Genomic DNA, 22,771 nt, shown 5'->3' with positions numbered 1-22,771 from the left:
CTGAAATTTTTAACAAATAAGTATTTGCTTCAATCTTTAAGCTATTTCTGGTGTCTTTTTGCAGCCCAAGATTCAGTTGTCTTTGTTCAGATTTTTTTTATAATTAAAATATTTTTAATTGCTTACATAAAGTATAGTTTTGATAATTTTCTTCCTGAATGTAAGATTTGGCATTTTGTTTCTGTAGGGAATGGTACCATTTGTATTTGTGGGTACTAAGGAAAGCATTGGAAATGTCCAAGTTCTTTTAGAATACCACATTGCGTATCTGAAGGTAAGTGCATTTTGGAAGAAAGAAGCAGTAGAAGTAGCTTTTCTTGAAGTAAGAAAATACTTGAGTAACAACTTCATTGTGTTTTGCAACTGCTGAACGATTTCTTTGTAGGCTGTGAACTAAGGTTTGGTGTCATGAACTCTTCCATTGCACGTAAGAGCTATTTAGGCCTTTAAATACATTATCGTGAGTACTTAGTACTGTTGGTATTCAAAGAACTGGACTTTAAACAACACTTCTAAGTGGCATTTGAGAAGTAATATGCAATTGTTTTCTCCATGTTATTGTTTTGTTGCTCTGAGGTTAATGCTGTGTTGGTGTGGGATGGAATTTCTAATGCTAAGTAGTATTTAAAACAATTGCCTGCCTAAACTAGTTGGCTTTGTAGGACTAGGGGTGTGACTTCACAGAAATAATGAATTAATTTGATCATCTTACTCTGACAGGGTTTTTTTAAAGGTGACTAGAAAAAGTGCAGTGAAGCATTGTTTTTAAGATGGTTACCTCTCAACAGTCTTTCAACATGGTGTTTTAAAAGAAAGGTTTTAGATTTCTTCCAAAATGCCAGGATTGCAAAACTCATAGATCAATCCCGTTACTTGTACTTGTAGTCAACTTTGAGGTAGCATTAACTCACCTAAAGGAATGTTAGTTTTTCCTGTGACTGGATGGGCAATGGTATTTTGTGGGGAAAAGTAAGATGTCTTTATCTGACATTTATTTCCTTTTTATGTAGGAGGTAGAGCAACTAAGACTGGAACGGCTCCAGATTGATGAACAATTGCGTCAGATTGGTATGGGTTTCAGACCTTCCTCTGCTAGAGTTCCAGAAAAAGAGAAGGGTTATACGACTGACGAGAGTACCCTCTCCTCAGTGCAAGGTTCCAGATCATACAGTGGAAGAGGGAGAGGCCGCAGAGGCCCCAATTACACATCAGGTTACGGTGAGTTTTTTGTGGTGGTTTTTACAACTGTAGAGCAGCTATTGAATGAGTCTTCAGTATGCTTTTGAATCCATGTGTTCAGAGTAGTTGAGTTGAAGGTAGACCTGAAAATTCAGAATTGCCTTTTTTTCCGCATAGCTCAGAAAACCTAGTTAGTTTATATTCTTGCTGAAGTTAAATTTTTAACTGAAAAAATGAGCAAACTGAACTCTGGTAAAATCTTGGCTTTCAATGATAGCAGTTGACAAAAAATTGAAAGTGATGGTGTGTGTAAGAGGTACAGATACTCTGAGGAGACACAATTTTTTTTTAAAGTAGCATTATCTGACTTGACTGAGGAGGAGAAAAGCTCGTCTGTGATCATGGTCATTCTGTGAGCATACCTGTGAAAATTAAAACTTAAAATGGATGTAGCACAAAGCTTCTTCGTAATCATTTTTGAATTTGGGTAGAAACTAACTGGATTTTAGATGTAGTGAGGTATTCTGTGGAACTGAGTAGCAGTTCCTTGTAGAAGTGTGCACATCCCCTTTTCACTCAGCTGCATCCCCCCAGTTGGAAAGTCTGCACTTAAATATAGATGTATTTCATAAAGATACATAGGCGCCCTAGTAAACAGGGCAGAAAATTATTGAATACAGTAAATTACTCTTGATCATCTCCGTGTAGCTCACTTCTGTCACAAAATCACACAGTTCTTCTGAATTGCGTGGCCTGGCACTGATGATACCTTTGATCATGGCATGTTGATCAGGTTAATTCTGATGATACTGATAATATTTATTACTTTGTTTTTTACTCTTTCCTGGTGAATTGTTTGACTAAACTGAAACCGTAATGAATGTTCAGTTTGTTTATATAGGAGTGTAAATACCTTTATTCCAGAATTGTTGGTAGGGAGAAGTTCTGGATGCTTAGCATAAATGGTAGGTGTTCAGTTTTTTTAGTAATAAAAAGCTGTGCAGGTTTGGTTAGCTCAGAAACAATGGGAAGTTATGAGCAATATTTAATATAAACAGTTAAATTTTTCAAGTACATTACCGCAGCCAGAAGAGGTTGCTTAGCGACAGCCATTAGCTGTAAGGTGGCAAAGTTGTCCTTGGGAATTTCAGAGAAGTTGCCTAGAAACTGCATCAAATGCCTGCAGCGTACACACAAAGAGAAAGTAGTATTTAATTGTTGATTTTATCCACATACATAAATTACAGTTTGAGTAATCTTGGATCTAATTTCTCTTGTTATTGCAAATAAAATTAAGAATCATAGAAACCTAGGTAACTTACACTGTTCATATTCTATTTGTGCACATAAATGTTTTAATATAAATTTATATAAAAAGATATATCTATAGATTTTTATTTTGAATTTGTGTTTTTTGTATATATTTATAGAATACGTATAACTAGGCCTGATGCTTGAGAAGACTTCTCTAAGAATCTGAAACCAGAATACAATCCCACATTTCTTACTCATTTCCAATTTTCTTTTCCTTTTTGTACAAGGTACAAACTCTGAGCTCTCTAATCCCTCTGAAACAGAATCTGAGAGAAAAGATGAACTTAGTGACTGGTCCTTGGCAGGAGAAGATGACAGAGAAAGCAGACATCAGCGTGACAATAGACGACGTCCTGGGGGACGAGGACGCAGTGTATCTGGAGGTCGTGGACGTGGTGGACCTCGTGGTGGCAAGTCATCTATTAGCTCTGGTAGTGTGTCTCAAATGTATTTTGAGCTCTGTTTTTGTTCCTTGCAATTCCCTCTCTGACCTCTTAGTACTTTTAAACACTCTGCTTTTACATTGTAATTGTAATACTTTGGTATTTCAGTGGGGTTTTGTGATACGCAAGAAAGCAGAAAAGGGACTCCATCAAGGAGTGTAGTGATAGGGCAAGGAGTAATTGTTTTAAAGTAAAAGAGGGTAGATTTAGATATTTGGAAAAAGATCTTTACTATGAGGGTAATGAGGCACTGGAACAGATTGTTGGGAGAAGCTGCAGATGCCCCGTCCCTGGAAGTGTTCAAGGCCAGGCTGGATGGAGCTTTGAGCAACCCGAGACAGTGGAAGGTGTCCCTGCCCATGGCAGGGGGTTAGAATGAGATGATCCTTATGTCCCTTCCAACCCAAACCATTCTGTGATGTTTTGTTGTCATAAGCTGTCGTTGGAATTCTGTTCATCATCTTCTGTTCATGATGATCTCCATTTCCTTCCTCTACTATACACAATAATGACATTAAAGTTTAGAAATCTTGGGCATGCTACCCGTGGTTGCCTTTTGAGTTAAGCTTGTGTTTAGATACGGAAGGAGAAGAAATCACAGGAAGTTAACATTTTATCAGAGTTTGACTGTGTAAGATAATTCACAACACTTGAATAGTGACAGAAGTGCCATCCTGCTAATGAAGCGAAAGGTATATTTTACACATTTAACAGCTTAAAGTAAAAAGTTCTTTAATATTAACCTTGGAAATCTTTGTGATGCAGTAATTTAAGTGCCACATTGTGATGCCTCAGAATATATATTGTTGGATTAGTTAGAGAGGAACCATTACACATAGAACTATAGCATTTATACCTTTTCATAAGATTGTTCTAATGTTTTGAAGCATAGATTTAAGTCAGCCTGGAAATTAAATGTGTGTAACTACAGTATCTTAAATACAAACTTTCTGTTCGTTTAGTGCTTAAAGATCCGGACAGCAACCCTTACAGCTTACTTGATAATACAGAGTCAGACCAGACTGTGGATACCGATGCTAGTGAATCTCACCACAGTAGTAACCGCCGCAGGAGGTCGCGCAGGCGACGGACTGATGAAGATGCTGTTCTAATGGATGGAATGACAGAGTCTGATACAGCTTCTGTTAATGAGAATGGTTTAGGTATGTAAACAGTTAGATAGTCCCAGAACGATTTTGGAAGAAAGAAGTGTGCTATCAATGTAAGTGCAGTGAAATACTTGTTCATTTTTATTAGTGGTGAGTCATTGTTCTGTTAAAGGTTGTTGTCTGATTAAAGGAAAAATTCTACTTCCATGGCTCTGCCATGAAAGTTCTTGTTTACTGAGCTCCAGTAGTACTTTCATATGCCTCTTTTGTAAAACGTATCTGATGGAGATACCAAAGACTAACTTTGATTTCAGTTAGTAATGCTGTTTTCATAGAGACACGGTGCTCTGATCAGTGTTCTGTTTTGTCCTTGGTAACCTCAGTGTCAGGGTAGGAAAGCTACTTAAGCAGTTAATTTATCTCTAGCCAGCCTCTGCTTAAGTACTTTCCCTCAGTAAATTCTCTTGATACTCACTGGGACAAGAATATAATCTGTTACTTAATAGTGTAGAAAAAACTCTTCTTCATGGTTGTGGCTAAAATCTGACATACGGTTATTTAATAAATGAAATCTGAGGTCATTAAGCATATGCCTAAATGTTTTCATGAGCCAGGAGCAAAAAAGTAAAATCTGGCATTTACTTCATTGTGTATGCTTTCAGTATAAATTTGTTGTTCTTTCAGACTGTCTTAGCCTGTCTTTTTTAACAGAAGTAATTTGAAATGCCCCATGCTGAAACTGCTGAAGAATTTATTTTTTTCGTCAGAAATAGTTCATGGTAAACTTTGCAATTGCAGATGATAGTGACAAAAAACCCCAGCGACGCAATCGTAGCCGCAGGCGTCGCTTCAGGGGTCAGGCAGAAGATAGACAGCCAGGTAATTCGAGTGAAGCTGTGGGTATTCTCAGGTCAAAAGCATGAGAGAATGTTGTGTCTGCTGTTTTACATATAGCTGCATAATATATAAAGGTTAATAACTAATAAGACTACTAGATAAAGATGAAAAACATTTCTTACACTAGGAGAACTTTTATAAAGTTCTTAATCTGTCTAATGAAACTAATTTATAATGTCTAACTTTTTGCTTGGAAATACAATTTATGCTTCTGATCCGGTTCTCATTGAAGTCAATAGCCAAACTTCTGTTGACTTCAGTGGTCCAGGATCAAGATGTATATAAAAAGTTCATGATCTGCACTCACTTGCATTTGCGCACTTGCATTGAATGTGACACAACCTTTTCAGCACTGGCTGAGAAGCAGAGTTGGAATGGCAGGTTGTAGGTGCCCTGGCAAGGCACTGTGAGGGAACCTACATGGTATCTGCCAGTCCAGAGCTTGATTCAGACTTCTGCTATCAGTCTTCAGCTTTTGTGAACATTGTAAATCATCCACAAATTGAGGGTGGGAAGGAGGAGGAATTTAAATGAAGTTGCATGTTTCCAATTTTTTTTGTTGTTGTGGCTTGTTGCACTTCTTTTGTGTGTACTAACACTTGAAATGTTAAAGGTGAACTAGCTAATTCTCAGTATAATGCCCTGTTCAGAAAATGCTTGTACATCTGTGCCATAAGGTAGTAACAGAAGGTCTTCTAGACTGACAGGCTCAAAACTTCACCCATATTTGTTTTCTGTATATCTGTGGTGCTCATATGATATTTGACTTGTAAAGCAACAACATTTTTTCTTCTAATAATTAAAACTTTAAGAAAAAAGTAACCTTATTTTTCAGCATTCTGTAGTTTTGTTACAAAATGATAGTTTATAAAGGGGTGGAAGAGATGCTGGTCATCTCTACAAAAACCTCTAGTATTTTTCTTGAAATGAAAGCATTCCACGAACAAAACCAAATCCCCAAAGTTTTCTCACTTTTTTCCCTGTTGATTTCTTTTTGTTCAAAATACCATTTTCAATTTCTGTAAGAAATATTTTTGAAACCAACCTTAAGAGCATTGGTAGTTATACTATTTGGAAAATGCTCTAATAATTTAATCTCTTCATAAATACTCAGTAAGTGTATAGTGAGTGAAATTGAGAGAAGGAATTATTCCTCCTAAATACTAACAGCATACTTCAGTCATTTAGTTATTTATGTCACCATACTTTTTGGGTTCCTGCTACGTATATGATTATTAAGATTATTATTAAAGAGCCTTTTACACTGTGTGTAAAAACATGCTTCTTCTTTATATTAGAGGAGTTGGGTACAGAACATCATTTTAGAGAAATAAGTCCCCTTGTGTGGAAACTCACTTGGTCTCAACAATTATGCAGGGACCCAGTTGTGAAAAGTCCAGTTAATGTAACAGAAAACCTGTGTGTTACACTTCCTGTGCTGATAATCTGTTTCTTACACAGTCACTGCTAAACCCAGGAAAACAGTTCACCTGAATGCATGGTATACTAAATGTAATTGACTGTACTGTTCAGTAGATACTGCTTGCCAACTCTAATATGCTTTAGTTCATCAAAGATACAAATGCATATTTAAATTTGTAGTCCTGTGTATTCTAAAAATAGAGTTGACTCTCAATTGTTGTGGTTACGAGAGGGCGGGATAAGACAAAACCAAGCTACAAGAACATGTGCTGAGGTGGTAAGAAGAAAAGAGGTCAGAAAGCCGCTGGCCAGCATCCAGTAAGTGTAGCCATAGCAGTGTAAGCATGGCTGTCCTGCTGTTGGGTACAGGCTCGCTCATACAGAGCCACTCGAGTGCCTGTACGCACATCACAGTTAATCCACCCACCCACAAGCCAGATTTGACAGTGTGGATTGCCTTTTGAGTACCAGGAGGGTGAGTTCTCTTGCCAGTGGCTTCATGAAAGTAACAAGGATTTGAATGCATCTTTTATCGTAAGTGATGCCATATTCTGAACCTCCCCTAATATTTTTTGTATTTTAACCTACCTTAATTTTATTAGTGTGAAATTTTTCACTAGTGAAGATAGTTAAATCCCAATAATAAACTGTCTAAAGTTAAAGAGCCTGCAGTTTTGATCTCTTGAAGATGGGTATAGAAATCCCTTCTTTTTAAGCAATCAGGCCAAAATTACTGTTTTACTAATTTTAAGATTCTGTCTTCAGATAATCACCAGCTACCACAGATTTTGTTGAAAACTTTATTAACATAAAAGAACTGATCCTTGCTATGTAGTTGATAACCTGTAAGAGTGAAGGCCTTTTGTGAGATATCTCCCAGTTATAGCGTAACTTGTGCAGAAAAAAGATACGAAGCTTAATGCTAAGTTAAATTTCTAATATGAGCGTCACTAATTTTTTTTCCTTGTACAGTAACAGTAGCTGACTATATATCACGAGCTGAATCTCAAAGTAGACAGAGAAACCCTCCAAAGGAGACACTAGCCAAAACCAAGAAAGAAGCGGTAAGACGATTTTAAATGTACACTTCCTTTTTCTCTTCCCTTACAGTGAAACAGTAAAGGAATGCTTGATTTAGGTCACTTTGAGTACTGAGTTCAAGAATAAATCATGAAAAGTCAAAATGGTTGAGTAAACAGAATTGAGCATTAGCTTGTAGAATATCAGTGGGGACTTGAGTAACTGTTTTAGGGTTCAAATTAAAGGACTTATGTACTCTAAAATATTTACTATATTTACTATATAAATATAATACTATATTTAGTAGTATTAGTATACAAGTAGCATGCATAATAAAATGCAAAAATTCCCGTTGCAAGGTTGCTGTGAGCCAGAGGGAAATAGACATTGTATTCTGTGTTTTTTTTACTGAATTTTTAATAATCCTGTTCTTATTCTTTAAGGCAAAAGATGCAATTGATGAAAACTGCCCTTCCGAAAAGGCAGTGAATGGTCCTGCTACAACTGCTGGGGATGAGCCTTCTAAATTACAGCACAGTCCTGATGAAAAGAAAGTTACTGTTCAAGAGGAGGGAAATAATCAGGAAGAAGCAGTGCTGAATGGTGTTTCATAAACTGAAGTTCCTAGTTTACAGTTCTTCTACATTACATTTAAAATAGTGCTTGTATAAGCTTGCCAAAGATAGAATATGGATCGCCAGTCTTGACACCGCACTTTCAGTTCCTCCATTTTGGAATACAGAAAGGGGAGGGATCCTGAAGAAATCATATGTTAAACATACTTTGACACCTACTGTGTTATAAATATATCATCAGATGTGCCTTGAGATAGTATATGTAACATTTAAATAAACAAAATTGCTGGCTATAGGAAATGTTATTTTGTTTTCAAAATACGGCAGAGATGTGAGGGGGATCCCTAACATAATACTCTTTATGAAAGCATTAGCTGCTTTTGTTACATTTTTAATAATATGCAACCACTTCTTCACCTGAGGAATACTAGAAAGAAATGCAGTCTAAAATATTTTGCACTGAAATGTAATTTCTCCATTAGTTTAGTCTGGAAACTGGTCTGTTTTAATACATGTTTTTTAAATGCTGTATGTAGAGGAAAAATCTGCAGACCACTGGAATACATTTGTTAAATTCTCATACTCTGCAGGGATACTGGGTGACATTGGCAGTGACTGTTCTACATTGAGGCTTTGTTTGGTTTATTTATTAAACTGTACAGTATTTAAAAATCAAACATAGCTTTAGTTAACACTAAGCTGAATTAGTCATGTCCATTAAGACATAACCTGAACTACTGAAAAGATCAATTTCCAGAAAGTTTATTCTGTATAAACTACATATGTTAGTCCTTAGTAGAGTATTTTTATTTTTGTTTTGGTTGTTTGATGTGCAATATGTTTTTTTTGTATGCTGGTAGTAAAAGAAAATAAACTTTGATCTTCCATCTGTGGACTGTTTCTATCAGAAATTTAAATTGCTATTGACTTAAGGTTTTCAAGCTGTTAACACTAACTGTTGAAACTTACCTGCCAGGCAGCTTGAACCTTTAACTCTTACAAAAAAAGTTTTCTAACATGCTAACCTTGCATTAAGGTGATGTAAAACATCAGTTAATGTATCTAAAAAGACTTACCTTAAGAATTGCTTAACATGACTAACATATATAGGAACTAATGCAGGTGTAGTTTTTGAGAAGCTAGAAGCATGATATGCTAACAAGTCTTTTTGGGGGCATGAGCAAGAGCAATAACGTAGAAAACAGAAGTAGGAAAAAAAAATGTGGGAAGCAATGGAGTTGTAAGAAGCCAGAGAGAGCACATGCACTGCTGAAGCTATACTGATTAGAAAGGAAAATTCTTTTACCTGATTTGGCTAAAAGTGAGAAAGGGAAAAAAAATACACTGTGCAGTACGTGCCTCCAGTTCCTGTACTTCATACAGCTAGAGCAGAGTTGTACTAACCAGGCTTAGGTATTTACTTCATTTAAGGAGGCGCAGTTTTAGTATGACAATGTTGAGACTAGGCAACAGTGTTCCCTCCTGGATAACAAAGTGTTAGAACTCTAAAGTAAACAGAAGAGTCCTCAATGATAACAGCCACAAGAGTGGAAAACAAATGAGAGGGGGGGAAAAAAAAAAAAGCTGTTTAAAAACAGTCAATGTTACTTGGCAGGAAAGAACGTAAGGAGCTTTCATTCTTTGTAGGCCTTGACAGATGCAAATTGTGAAGCTGCTGCATGGCAGTGTTCCAGCTGTGTGTGTGTGTTGTGTTTTCCTTTTTTTTTAACCCTGCTTTAAGTTCTGTAGTAAAGCAAAGTATCCCTTTCATTTTAAGTTCTAAACGTTTTCTTCTTCATTCTCTTCCATTACTGATCTTGAGCCTCTGTTGTAGAAGTGTATAATCTTTCCATAAGGGTGCTTTGGTATTACTAGGTGGCCTAGAACTAGTTACAGCAGTACAGCTACAGAGTAGCCGAAGTTTAGGCAGAGGATGTGAGACTACTTAACACCCCTCATTGAAATAGGGGCATGGTTCTGGAAAAATGGAAGTTCTGCACTCCACTGTATATTTATGAGCAGATGGTGTTAATGATTACATATGTTGTACAGCAGTTTTACTGTAGTTGCAGAAAGGCTGGAAAGATTCCTGGAGTGTGACAGAACACTTTGGCCCTAATTCAGATACATAAGACAGCTGCTAGTATGTTTGGCTTCATGCAGCCTGGTAAATCCAGCTCAGGTATCCTGGTTTTATGTAAGTAGACCAGAATAGTTCAGTCAGAAGGGACCTACAGCGATCTGGTCCAACTGCCTGACCCCAAGAGTTGGAGCATGTTATTAAGATCCCAATCCAAATGCTAGCACAGACAAGCCTGGGGCACTGACCACCTCTCTAGGAGGCCTACTCCAGTGTTTGACCACCCTCTTGGTAAGGATGTTTTCCCTAATGTCCTGTTTGACTCCCCCCCCCACCCCGGTGCAGCTTTGTGCCATTTCCGCATGCCCTGTCCTCAGTGACCAGGGAGCAGAGACTGTCGCCTGCCTCTGCACTTCCACTCCTTGGGATGTGGCAGAGAGCGGTGAGGTTGTTCCCCAGCCTCTTCTCCAGAGGAGACAACCCAAGTGTCCTCAGCCTCCCCTCACAGACATGCCCTGCAGCCCTTCTACCAGCTTTGCTGCCCTCCTCTGGATGCTTTCAGGGACAATACTCGAGATGAGGCCGCACCAACGCTAAACACAGCAGGAGAATCGCCTCTTTAGGCCGGCTGTGCTGTGCTTAACGCACCCCAAGTGCGACTTGACCTCCTGGCTGCCAGGGCAGCTGCTGGCTCTCGCTGAGCTGGCTGCCACCAGCATCCCCAGGTCCCTTCCTGCTGAGCTGCTCTCCGGCCACTCATCTCCCAGGCTGTGCCTGTGTCTGGCTTTGCTCCCTCCTATGCAGCACCTGGCATTCGTCTTTTGTCAATGTCGAGCTGTTGATAGCGGACCAATGTGCCAACATATCTAGATCCACTGCAAGGCCTCTCCTCCCTCTAGCCACCTCCCAGATTAGTAGCATCAGCAAAATTGCCAAGGATGCATTTAAGTCCTGTATCCAGATCAGTGATAAAAACATTAAACAGAACCAGCCCTTGTATTGAGCCCTGGGGGGACCCTGCTAGTGACCACCAGTGACGTAAAGACTTCCTTTTTCCTGATTACTACAAATGCAAACCTTATCACATGAACCGTAACTTCATAGTTAATAATGTGTAAAACTACAGTACTTATTACAGATTTGCAATTTATTGCCATAAGATCCATTAAAAGTTGGAAGCTACTAAAAAAATCTAGGATCTTCCAGATCCATCAGTAACACTTAAGAGCTGAACCAACCTTGTTTTTCACAAGGCAAGACAACTGGGTACATTCAGTTTCTTCAACTTTATTTCGTCAATTAGAAACATCCACGTATCTGTCCTGTATCTTCCTGTCAAGTAATTCCTCCTGTTTTTTTTCCACCCTCTCCCTGGACTGTTTTCATCACGCTAACTTTGGCATATGAAAAGAACAGCAGCATGGATTTTAAACATAACTAGATTAACAAAAATTAGGTAATGGCATGTCAGCATCCAGTAACATGCAAGAAATTTTGGCCAAACCAAATCAGTGGCAGCTTCTACCACATACTAATGAACAGCTTTGGAAAACCTTTAAGCCTCACTCCCTCAGACATTTCCCAAAAAGCGACTAAGAATTGATCAGGGAGGGAAATACCTCCCCACATTCATTTTTCAAGCCTCATTTTTGTCAAGTCAAAGGCTGACATTAAAACTTGCCTTGAGCTGTTTATAAAAAAAACAAAAATCACTTGAACAAACAAGCCCTATGACTTCAATCTCCAATTCATTTTTTAGCTTGGTCTTCCAGTAAATCTTTAGCTTCATTGATTTTGGCTGCTACATATGGTGAACCACCTAGAAGAAAGATAACCTCATGTCACACTGGATGAAACAAGTATTTTGGGTTTTGGTGCATACAACAAGTAATGAAGTCACTTTCAAGGAGGCCACTTCACCTTTTAAGTGAGGATTAAAAAGTTAAATGCCAAGCATTAACAAACAATTCTAACTCACTGAAGAATACAGAATTCAGAATAGGCAGAGGTGCCTTGAATTACTAACTTTAAGTGTTACTAGATTCTGAGCCTTCGGAATGCCACCGGCAGCAGTGTTTTGTAGTTTAGTCTTCAACAGAAGCAGAAGGCTCAATTCTTCGCTTGCCATATAGGACCAATTTCCAATGAATTCATCTCAACTCAAACTCACATGGTAAATATAAAGTACACAGAAATACTCTGGTCTTTCACCTAAAATTAAGGTGATTTTAAGTCTCAGTTTAACAAGTCTTATTTTAACCGGATATAAACAGAAAAGTGCAAGCATCAGTTGACCTGCTGAATCTGTCTGCTTGCTTTAAACCATTCAAACACCAGAATATGTTCCAAAACTGTATGAATTTAGGCACTCTAAAATCTGTTTTCACTTTTTTTTTTCTTTTAGTAGCCAACATATTCAAATACCACTTCCCACACAGTTCACTTCATGGGTAAAAATATGTATTAGTCGATCAATGTGAATTATTTTTACTTACCTTTATCTGGATGATTCAGAAGCATGATGCGTCTATGAGCTTCTCTAATTTTACTTCTGTTGGCTGTAGGGCTAGTTTAAAAGACAAAGAAAAACTAATTTGAGGGAACCTCATAAAATCCTCCAGATTAAAAAGATGTCTTAGAACAAATACTTTGCCTTGCCCCAAAATTCTTTGATTTACATGTATGTTTTTCTTTTCCTATTATTATGTATAACGTTTAAGTCCTGGGTAGGGTTTTTTAGGGTTTTTCCAATATATTGCATGCTCAAGAAGACATGCTGTAAGGACATGGTATAGCAGTCTAACATGCTTTGGAACATCCACACAATCTGGAGATGAGGGGAAAAAATAAAAATAGGCAAATTTTCAAGAATATTTTGGTAACAACCAAGTTAACAGGATTTATCCTGACACAGCAGTACTTAAAAGTGTTTTTGGTATTTAGCTCCCACTGAAATCTAGTAGAATTACACTATCTTGCAGAAGTAGCTAACCACCTCAAGATCCTACAGTGTATGTCCCAGACAGGGCTCTCTCAAATGCCTGTGTGAATTCAAACTGAATATTCAATCAAAAAGGAACAAAACTAGATTGTAACATTTTTATAGGGTCAAATTTCATAGAGGGCTCCTGAAAAAAAGAAAAACTTAATCGATTGTTTTTAATTATTTGTGTACAAACTTCCCTGTTGAAAGTTGCCTTCAAAGAGAAATGGTTCTTACTCTCTCTCTTACTAGATAAACTTGCGTATTTGGTCTTAGACTCTAAGTTTTGGCAGGGAAAGCTAATCCTCTCTCAGATATTCTAGAATAAGTGATGAATTTGCATGCAGGAAGTAGGTGTGCAGCACTTTCACACAGGATCTGAAATTCAACGGAAGTGACAGCAACCACAAGCGAGCAGCACAACCCTGTTCCCCACACAGAATCAGCCCCAGGTCTTCATGAAAATGGCATGTTTACTAGGACCGGCTTTTGAATGTGCTTGGGATTTACAGATGTATGCAAGTCTAATTAGAGTTAGCTTGGAGCACACTACCATGCAGCAGAGAACCCCAAGTCAGTACAGAAAATCCTGAGAAGACACTCTGTATTTCCTGGCTTGGCAGTGACATTTCCAGGGGAACTGGCATAGGACAGTCTTGAGTACTGAGTATCCTCCTTTTTACCTTTCATTTATAATAAATTTTCTTTTACCTCACTCCAAGTATTAAAGCTGCTTCTCGTTTAGTCATTTTGGGTTCAAATCCACCTCTATAATAACCACGGAAGTCCTGGAAGGGAAAGTGTGTTCATTTAGAATACAATGATTATGTAAGTTTAACTACATCAGTTAAAACAACTCATGATTGCTTCATGATTGTGAAGCTTCTTTTGCACTTGCAATAAGGAACTCAGTTGAAGCAGAGCACTGTAACTTAAATTAATACTTAAACCTGCCAGAACAACTTCTCTATTAGTCTACTACCATCAGAATCACAGACTGTTAATAGTGACAAAATTATGTTTAATTTTAGAAGATGCAATACTACACAGACAACAGTCTGCAGCTACTTCACTGAGTACACTTTTTAATAAAAAGATGCCATTGATAAAAACTTACGGGTTTCGGTAGATTCTGAAGTGCTTGTTTTACTTGGGGCTCCATTTGCTTCATAGCTTTGAGTGCATAACGACCTGAAAGAAATTAGCGTTGAACAAGACTAAGTATGAGGTTTCATAAAGACCTGGCAATTCAGTTTGACTAGTAATTTATGGATTAGAATATGGAATAAGGAATTTTTTTTAGACATAAAAAAATGAGAAATTTTTATTTATTGTTTAACTACTGCCACGTTTCTCATTATAGGCTCTCAGCAGTGTCCACTATCAGGTATTAAAATGCATCGGTGCAGAAGCAGGCGTTAGACACATCTACAAACCTGCAAATCCAGCTGCTGCTATGGTCAGGCCAACCGCCACCATGGTACCGGCCTGCACAGGAAACAAAGTCTTTGTTTACCAAGAAAGAGAAACAAGACAACACACACACACACACACACACACACACAAAAAGGCTGTCTCTGGAAGCGGGCACCATTAACCCATTAGCGCCGGGCAGGGCTGCGGCGGGGCTGCGGGGCCGAGTGGGATCCGGGGGGTGGTTTTCAGCGCCGCAGCCCCTCGTACCCGGCCTCCAGGGCCGTGCCGAGGGCAGCGGGCTCCCTGCAGGCCGTGCCGCCCTCCTGGGCCTCGGGAAGGGCCGGAGCCCCGGCGGCTCCCGCAGCGCGGCCGACCGGGCCCGGCCCCCACCGCACTCACCATGGCCGCGGCTGCCGCCCGGCCCCAAGCCCCTCGCACTGCGGACGGCCGGGCCGAGCTGGCGGAGGGCCGAGACTCGTCGCTCGGCCCCGGGCCCCGCCGCACAGCCGCCACCGGCTGTCGTAAAGCGGGGCGGGGCGGCGGCGGTGACCGCCCCGGTGGGGCCGGGCCGGGCCGGGCGCTGAGGTGGCCGCGGGGCGAGGGCGGCCCGAGATGGCGGTCCTGCGGCCGAGCCGGGTAGAGGGGCTGCCCCGGGGCTGTGACAGGCGGCTGTGCTTTATATAAACGGGCGATGACGTGCTCGAGCTAACGTGTGCCAGACTCGTTTTTTACAAAAAAAAACGTGGTTTATCTCCCGTCCCTGTGACAGGGCGTGTGCCCCGTCCCATTTTCCTTGTCTTCTGTCCGTCCCTCTTGAGCTCCGGCCCGCTCCTTCTCGTTCCCCGAGCATTAACGCCAAATTCGTGAAAATTCCACTCAAATGGCGCCTGCCCTGCCGGGCTGGCACGGGAAGGACTGGCTATGGGGGCAACCGGGGAAATTAATGCAGGCCCTGGCTCCAGACGGACAAGCTCGCATAGCTGATTGTTTAAGATCACTACAAAGTGAGGGTGAACTGCAGGTCTGGTACTTGTATTTGAATATTATTAATAATATAGTGGTGACACTGTATTAACAGCATAGTGCTGCATGTAGCAGAGTGTCCGTCTGTAGTTCCAGTCAGAAGTCATGGTTTTGGAAATGCAATAACTTGGCCTGCAGGAACATGCCAGCCTTCAGCACTGAGTTGCTTTTTCAAACAGGTCGCAGCTCTAATTACAGCTGTCTGATTCGTGTTTAGTTTGCAGGAATTAAAAGCTTTCGTCTTACCTTAGTTCCTCTGGATGTGTTGGTGTCTTCACGGGCACCTGGAAAATGAATGTGCAGTGTAGTCTAAGAGCTGGTCACTGGTTAAGACGCTTGTAATTTTGCTGGTTCTTGCAGTGGAAAATATTTTTTCTTCTCCTATTTTAGCTCTTATGAGTGCTGAGCTCACTTTGAATACATTATAATTTCAGTTTGAGTGTGAATTGTTTTTTTTTCACTAAAATTTCAAGTGCCTGACGCACTGTCTTCTGAGATGTTTGTTTGGGGGTGGTCTCCTATTTCCTTCCTTCCCTGTTATCCAGGCAACACTATGTTAAAATAATCTGCTCACTTTTAAGAATGATAGAAAAAAGGTTTTGGCTGTATAAGGTGCTTCCACAAAGCATCTCTAAGACTTTCGTGAGATGGAAGTAAAAGGAAACTTTGATAAAGTGATCAAGTCCCCTTGTTGTAGAGCGCAAGGCCCCTGCCAGCCTGTGAAAACTTTTCAAATATGGGACAGGGAGCTAGCAACTGAAAAAACAGCTGGGTGTTTGTTTTATGAAAAGAAAAAAAAAAAAAAAGCTGTAGGAAACTACAGGCTTGGTAGCCAACTATAGTTTCTTCATAAAGGGAAGAGAATTAGGTTTTAAAATGGTTTCCTCTTTTTGTCCGTTCTCTATCCAAAAAGGGTGTAGAGCAGTGCAAGCTAGTGGCTTTTCTGAGGCATTACCAGTGATTTCATTTTTCCTATCATCTAAAACAAATAAGAGAATGGGAATCCTTTCCTGTAATTTATTACATGAGGTTTGGTTTCCACGTTGTGACAGAACCTTTTGTGGGGCCCAGATCCTTGTGGCTTTTGAGAGAAAGCTGTCCCAAATGGGACTGCTGTTGTCTTTCTTTCCTCACTTTCCCCAGCTCGTGTCGGGAAGGACTGGAGACTGGTCACAGATGGGGTGTTGCAGGTTTATACCTACTGGGTCTTTCTATTATATTTTTACTCCCTGAGAGGATCCAAACTTCATCTGAGAACATCACACTGTTCTGAGTTCCCTGTCAGAGCCGAAGCGTGTGCTAGAGGTGTTCCAGCTGATGGCACGTGGGCACGTTGTATGGGATGAAGACTTAAAGCCAGCGATACAAAACGCCACATTTGCTAAGGAAGATGATATCTGGGGATGCCTCCCGCCACGTTCTGAATGTGGTCTCTTCTAAGGACTTTCGTAGCAGCCACGTGCCTCTAGGTGGTACGGGATATATTAAATACACCTCTCCCTCTGGCAAGCCAAAGGAAGAACCGCTGCTTGCCCTTCCTTGGCACTGCCTGTCTCCAGACTGCTTTGGCGCGGGTGGCAGCTGTTGTAGGCCTGTCCTGGCCAAGGTACCAAACTGCTGCCACTCAGCTTTCCAAATGTGCATCAGAGTTAAGAAGTTTTCGGTGCAGAAGTCTGCAAATAGCTGCTCTGAGGCTAGTCCAGATCTGTTTCATTTTCCTCCTTGGCTGCTCAGAAAACCAGAGTGAAGTACAGTAAGGGACTGGATGTTTAAATGCTGTTAGTTCACATTTAAACACAAAATCAGTAAGTGCTTGTGTGTATGAGTAGCTATGATAACAAGTCCTTGAAGGATCAGAACTGTGATACATTATTTCTGAAACTGGAAGATTTATGAATTTTTACTTATATATAGGTTGTACTCTCCAGAAACTACTCGTCTAGATGCCCCTGTTGGCAAATGGTGTCTTAAGTCTTGCCAAATGCTGCAACTTGATTTTGTGCAGGCTCTGTACATAAATATTAAGATGATTTGTTAGACAACAGGTAGCTTGGTGTTTTTTAAGCCTTGGTCCTTCAAACTACTACAGCTATATAGCATACAGCTAGAGCTTTATGGACATGCTGGTGGCCATATAGACACTGGGGCATGCTGCTGAAATCATAGTTATTACTGCTGATTTCTAGGAATTAGGAAACAGGCATTATAAGGAGTATCAAGATCAAACAAACAAAAACAGAAAATGCAGAAAACCTCATAGAAATACTTGTTTTCCACAAACAGAGCTGGAAGTGCTCTCTTTTGCCATTGGAGTTTCCATTTATTTAGAAATAGGAATTCTGCTCTGTTTGCTTTATGGGTTCATTTTATAGCACCTTATTCCTCTAGGTCTTCTCTCTGTCAACCTTGTGCTGTTGTGCAGAGGATCATTCACGGGGAAAAATGAATAAGCTCTAATGGGCACAAATTAAATCAGTACACTGCAGTTTTTATCCCTTCTGAAGAATGTCTGTTTTTTGAAATCAGGAGGAAGGCAAAACTACTGAGTTTTTAAGAAATATCCCCTCAGCTGGAGTATACAACCTTTTATTTTGCTTAATGTGTTTCTAAACTGCTCCCTTTATGTTTTCCAGAGAAACCCTGAAGCTTTTGTTGTTTCTTCTGTTAAGGGTTTCATCCTAGTGCTGTCTTAAGGTTTTCAACTCAGTTAAAATACCTTTTGATAGAAGATGATTTTCCTTTTCTTAGCATTATCTTACTGCACTATCCAAAGCAGCCACATGTAGAACATAAGCAAACTTCTCCATTAAAATGGACCATTTCTGCAGAAACCTGGCAATACTTAACCATATCTTCCACAAACTGGACAGCAGGTGAAATAGTTGTGCGTTGAGGAAGTTTGTGATGTACCTGTTCAACATCTATATAAGGCTGCTAAACGTTTTTGTAAGTGAAAATCAAGGTTATGTGCTGCAGCAGTTGTCCTGTGCGCAGCTGATCCTCGTGCTTCTCTGCTGCTTGAGGCTGCAGCCATTCTGTGTTCCCTGCTGTGGCTGCACCGAGATGCTCAGAGGCTCACCCAGGAACACTGAGGTGAAGAATTTCTTAGGTGCTTTTAAACGTTTTATCCTCTTTGGTTTTAGAACACTATTTATTTATATTTTAATATATGTATAATAAAAATAAAGTTTAGGTAGAAATTCTTGTTTATTTTCTTTTCTCCAAATTTTTTTCCTATTTTTTCCCCCATACTCCACTTTCTTTGGCTATACTAGTCTGCCAATTACGTTTAACATCTCCTTTCTTTTTCTTCTCATTTATCCTTTTTGAGATTCCATTATTTCTTGTGTCCTAAATATCTGTACCAGAATACAACACTGTGCTGTCTCACCTGTGGCTAAATTACCTTGGTGTTTGTAGCATCACTTTGTCATTAAATTGATAATCATAATTATTAGAGCATAGTGTGGATGACACTAATTGCAAACTGAGATTCACTCACTTGGTAAGAATTGTTATGGGCTTTTTTTAATCAAACAAAGCAGGATTTCACTGTAATTTGACACCAGCTATGAAGTGTGTATGTGTGGCATCTGTGTTCACAACAATCATAAGAGAATCTGCCTTGCAGTGGCATTATTTGGCTTCCCAGCTTAGTTAAAAAACAGATAAGGTTGCTGGAAAGTAATGGAGAGGCAAGGTCTGTAATTGTTAGTAAATTAGTCACAAAATTCCCTGAAGCTGAACTAAGGAATACAGCATCTACATGTGAACTTTCTCAAGTTTCTAAAGTCAAGTTTGATACTTACCATCTTTTACCCGTGGTATCCTGAGATATGCTTCTGCTTAAGGGAAAAAACAATGAGATAATACTGACGTGTTTACCAGGGACATTATGTCATTTTTGGTTTTGTGTTGATTATTACTGTAAAGCTTTCCTTTTGAAATTTGTATTCTGCCAGTATTGTGCTGAAACTTGTGTGTCTGTGCTGTGAAACTCTATTAAGTACTACAAAAACAAACTGTGCCAGTTTTTGCAAAGAAGTTGAATGAGTAAAGCCTTTATTTGCACTGCCTTAATGAATTATAGTGAACGAAGGTCTCGATCTTAGGTTTCCCCCACTTGGAGATTATCACAGGATCAAGGCCTAAACCAGCTGTCTGTCAGATAGGCCATCATCCCTTTGTACACTGTGGGTTCAGGTGTGCATCCTACCTCCTACCTAAAGATGACAACTGAAGTGTCAGTGTTGTCAGCCAGGAAGGAAAACTTGAACAGAGCAGAGTGCGGAAGGCAGGGGAGGAGGAAGAAGACAGCTATGAGCGCTGAAGGAGGCTGCAACGGCACTCCTCGCTCATGGGCTTATAAGAAGCTTTCTCACGGCATTAAGTGTTCTTCTGAGGAGATTGTAGAGGGTTTTGCAGCTTTGGTGGTGGTGATGAGGTTGAAATTTAAATCTGAAACTGTAATGCACGGGTACAGGTGATGGAAACGGTAATGGGTTTTGTGTTTTGCTTTTGGTTTTTATGTTCCACTACACTGAAAGAGAATCACTGAGTTAGGTGGAACCTTCTAGAAGGAGGAGCTTGTTCCTTTTCTTTAAAAGCAGCTGGTGACATTTTGAGAGAAGTTTCAAGACTGCAGGCAGGACAAGAAAGGAGTGAAAAAAGCACAGCAAAGTCCAGGGAGGCTTTTACTCAGGCAGGGAGATTGCTGCAAGGCCTAGCAAGCATACAATCAGGCCTGCAGATAAGAAGGAAAACTTCACAGGGATAATCCTGGGATAGTTTCAACTCAAACACTCATTGAATTAATTGAAATTTTCCAAGCGTGGAAAACACAATCCTGTAGATATATAATGGACAGGAAATAATTTGTATACAACCCTTTCAGTTGTTCTGCCTTGACAGGATTATTTGATAAAGGTGCTGCTTCAAGACTGGCATCAGTAGAACACAATGTGTTCAGTCACATCATGATGTGTCTGCAATGTTGCAAGTTTATATTTTTCTCAAAACATGCAAGGTTATCTGGATTTCATGTAGGAAGAACTCTGCTCCCTGGTGGACTGCTGTGAGGAAAGGCAGGAGGACAAGCATCCAGGGGACCAGGCCCAGCCAGCACGGGTTCATGAAAGGCAGGTCGTGCTTGTCCTACCTCATCTCCTTCTATGATCACGTGACCAGACTGGTAGATGAGGGAAGGGCTGTTGATGTAGTCTACTTAGACTTCAGCAAAGCCTTTGACATGGTCTTCCACAGTATTCTCCCAGGGAAAATGGCTTCCCGTGGCCTAGACAGGTACACTCTTCTCTGGGTAAAGAACTGGCTGGATGGCTGTGCCCAGCAGGTAGTGGTTAATAGAGTTAACACCAGCTGCCGTATTGTTACAAGTGGTGTCCCTCAGGGGTCGGTGCTGGGGCCTATCTTGCTTAATATCTTTATTGATGACCTAGATGAGTGGATTGAGTGTACCCTCAGTAAGTTTGCAGATGACACCAAGCTGGGAGGTAGTGTCGATCTGCCTGAGCATAGGGTGGCCCTTCAGAGGGATCTGGATAGGCTGGACTGCTGGGCTGAGGCGAATGGGATGAGGTTTAACAAGGCCAAGTGCTGGGTCCTGCACTTTGGCCACAATAACCCCATGCAACGCTATAGGCTTGGGGCAGAGTGGCTAAAAGACTGTGAAGAGGAAAAGGGCCTGGGAGTGTTGACCGATGCTTGGCTGAACATGGGCCGACAGTGTGCCCAGGTGGCCAAGAAAGCCAATGGCATCCTGACCTGTATTAGAAATTTTGTGTAGCCAGCAGGAGCAGGGAGGTGAGGTGGTCATCCCCCTGTACTCAGCTTTGGTGAGGCCACACCTTGAGTACTGTGTTCAGTTTTGGGCCCCTCACTACAAGAAAGACATCGAAGCCCTGGAGCATGTCCAGAAAAGGGCAACAAAACTGGTGAGGGGTCTGGAGCGCAAGTCTTATGAGGAGCAGCTAAGGGAGCTGGGGTTGTTTAGTCTGGAGAAGAGGAGGCTCAGGGGAGACCTCATTGCACTCTACAGCTTCCATAAAGGAAGTTGTGATGAGGAGGGGGTCGGCCTTTTCTCTCAGATGCCTAATGATAGGACTTGAGGAAATGGCCACAAGTTGCGCCTAGTGAGATTTAGATTAGATATCAGGAAAAACTTTTTCTCTCAAAGAGTGGTTAGGCACTGGAACAGCTGGCCCAGGGAGGTGGTGGAGTCACTGTCCCTTGCGCTGTTCAAGAAGCACCTGGACAAGGTGCTATGAGATATGATTTAGTAGTTTAGTGAATAGTGTTGGTGATAGGATGACGGTTGGACTAGATGATCTTGTAGGTCCTTTCCAACCTTGTGTTTCTATGATTCTATGAGATCTGCACATCAGATGTTTGTTTTCCTGGGAGAAGCTGAAGGCTAGTCTAGGTCTTCTGCAACACCTCAGTTGCAGGCACCTCTGAATCTGTCCCTATAGGAGGGGCACTGAGGAGGTGGGACCTCACCAGAGCATTCTTTTCGAGCAGATTGGAGTATCTGAGACAACCCAGTGGTGAGTGTGGTCACCAATGACAGTAGAAATGGCACAAAACTGGAAAACGGGCTTTGCTGGTCTCTCACATCTCTGGGAAATGCATCATTTCTCAGGGCAGTTATCTTCTGGTCTTTTATTTAGGAGTGTGTCCAGTTTGTATAAATCCTTGATTATTTGCTTAGATGTGGGGCTTTGATAGGAGTGAATGAGCTAAACATGTTGTGACTTCACCACTGAGTTTACAATGACATTTGCTTAAAGTCTAAGAAATATAATAACAATTTTTCTCTCAGTACTCATTCTGCTTCTTAATTCAGTGGTATTTTCAATGTATATGTGAATTGTATATTTATACTAAATTTAGTTTCATATGCACAAATCAGTTTCAATATATACAACCTCAGAAAAATGCCTGAGAATCCTCTGCATGAAAAGATGTCTGGGTAAAGTCCATGCTTCCAGCACTGTGCGTAATGCTTTGGAATACCAAATGGCAGCATTTCTCCAAAGACCAAAAGAAACTCTGAGAGGAATGCTATCAAGCTAGGACATTTTTCCCCCATATACTCCCAAATGTTCTTTCTTGTTTCTAAGGCCCAGTTTGAGCCACTGCTTCTAACCAAAATGTTTTATGAGCATTTTGAATAGTGTTATGTAATGGTGGTATTCTTTCAAAACCCCAAATACATATGGGCCAGCATAAGGGACTTTATCACCTAGGCCACTCTTGTGGTAGCCTTTTCCCACCTCCCAGTCATTGGTCAT

At 40.5% G+C, this 22,771-nt stretch overlaps 3 protein-coding genes across 7 annotated transcripts in view; 2 read left to right on the top strand and 1 right to left on the bottom strand.

Annotated features, from left to right (window-relative positions):
• Positions 1-8,846, top strand: part of FXR1 (FMR1 autosomal homolog 1) — a 29,097-nt gene extending 20,251 nt beyond the window's left edge. Inside the window, exons 11-17 of one of the 3 annotated variants that reach the window (XM_067002280.1) lie at positions 188-274; positions 1,011-1,218; positions 2,757-2,924; positions 3,899-4,099; positions 4,844-4,924; positions 7,337-7,428; positions 7,828-8,846. In XM_067002280.1, the coding sequence (XP_066858381.1) occupies positions 188-274; positions 1,011-1,218; positions 2,757-2,924; positions 3,899-4,099; positions 4,844-4,924; positions 7,337-7,428; positions 7,828-7,998 (1,008 nt within the window). In that variant the 3' untranslated portion in view covers positions 7,999-8,846. Of the gene's footprint in view, positions 1-187; positions 275-1,010; positions 1,219-2,720; positions 2,925-3,898; positions 4,100-4,843; positions 4,925-7,336; positions 7,429-7,827 lie in introns of all 3 variants that reach the window. The other 2 variants (XM_067002279.1, XM_067002282.1) reach the window with 2 other exon arrangements.
• Positions 8,847-11,306: 2,460 nt separating this feature from the next.
• Positions 11,307-14,978, bottom strand: DNAJC19 (DnaJ heat shock protein family (Hsp40) member C19). Its single transcript, XM_048059637.2, has 6 exons — positions 14,838-14,978; positions 14,459-14,510; positions 14,140-14,213; positions 13,734-13,810; positions 12,535-12,605; positions 11,307-11,858 (listed from the first exon to the last, which is right to left on the bottom strand). The coding sequence occupies exons 1-6, from the start codon at positions 14,838-14,840 to the stop codon at positions 11,788-11,790; spliced, it is 348 nt and encodes a 115-aa protein (XP_047915594.1). The 5' UTR covers positions 14,841-14,978; the 3' UTR covers positions 11,307-11,787.
• Positions 14,979-15,096: 118 nt separating this feature from the next.
• The window catches only part of LOC106032159 (SRY-box transcription factor 2), a 275,642-nt gene continuing 267,967 nt past the window's right edge, over positions 15,097-22,771 (top strand). The window contains exon 1 of one of the 3 annotated variants that reach the window (XR_007161729.2): positions 15,097-18,554. The gene's annotated coding sequence lies outside the window, so the exon portion shown is untranslated. The remainder of the gene's footprint in view (positions 18,555-22,771) is intronic. The other 2 variants (XR_007161727.2, XR_010833518.1) reach the window with 2 other exon arrangements.

This window comes from Anser cygnoides, chromosome 9 (assembly GCF_040182565.1).
Source record: "Anser cygnoides isolate HZ-2024a breed goose chromosome 9, Taihu_goose_T2T_genome, whole genome shotgun sequence".
Lineage (NCBI taxonomy): Eukaryota > Metazoa > Chordata > Aves > Anseriformes > Anatidae > Anser > Anser cygnoides.
This window is presented reverse-complemented; position numbering and strand designations above follow the sequence as displayed.

Bases quoted from the DNA above. Each gene is read 5' to 3' on its own strand.
- DNAJC19 (XM_048059637.2), bottom strand. The intron at 14,214-14,458 runs GTTTGTAGATGT...AATTTCTTTCAG, and splicing joins AGCAGCAGCTGGATTTGCAG to GTCGTTATGCACTCAAAGCT. The intron at 13,811-14,139 runs GTAAGTTTTTAT...TTTCCCTTCCAG, and splicing joins TTCAGAATCTACCGAAACCC to GACTTCCGTGGTTATTATAG.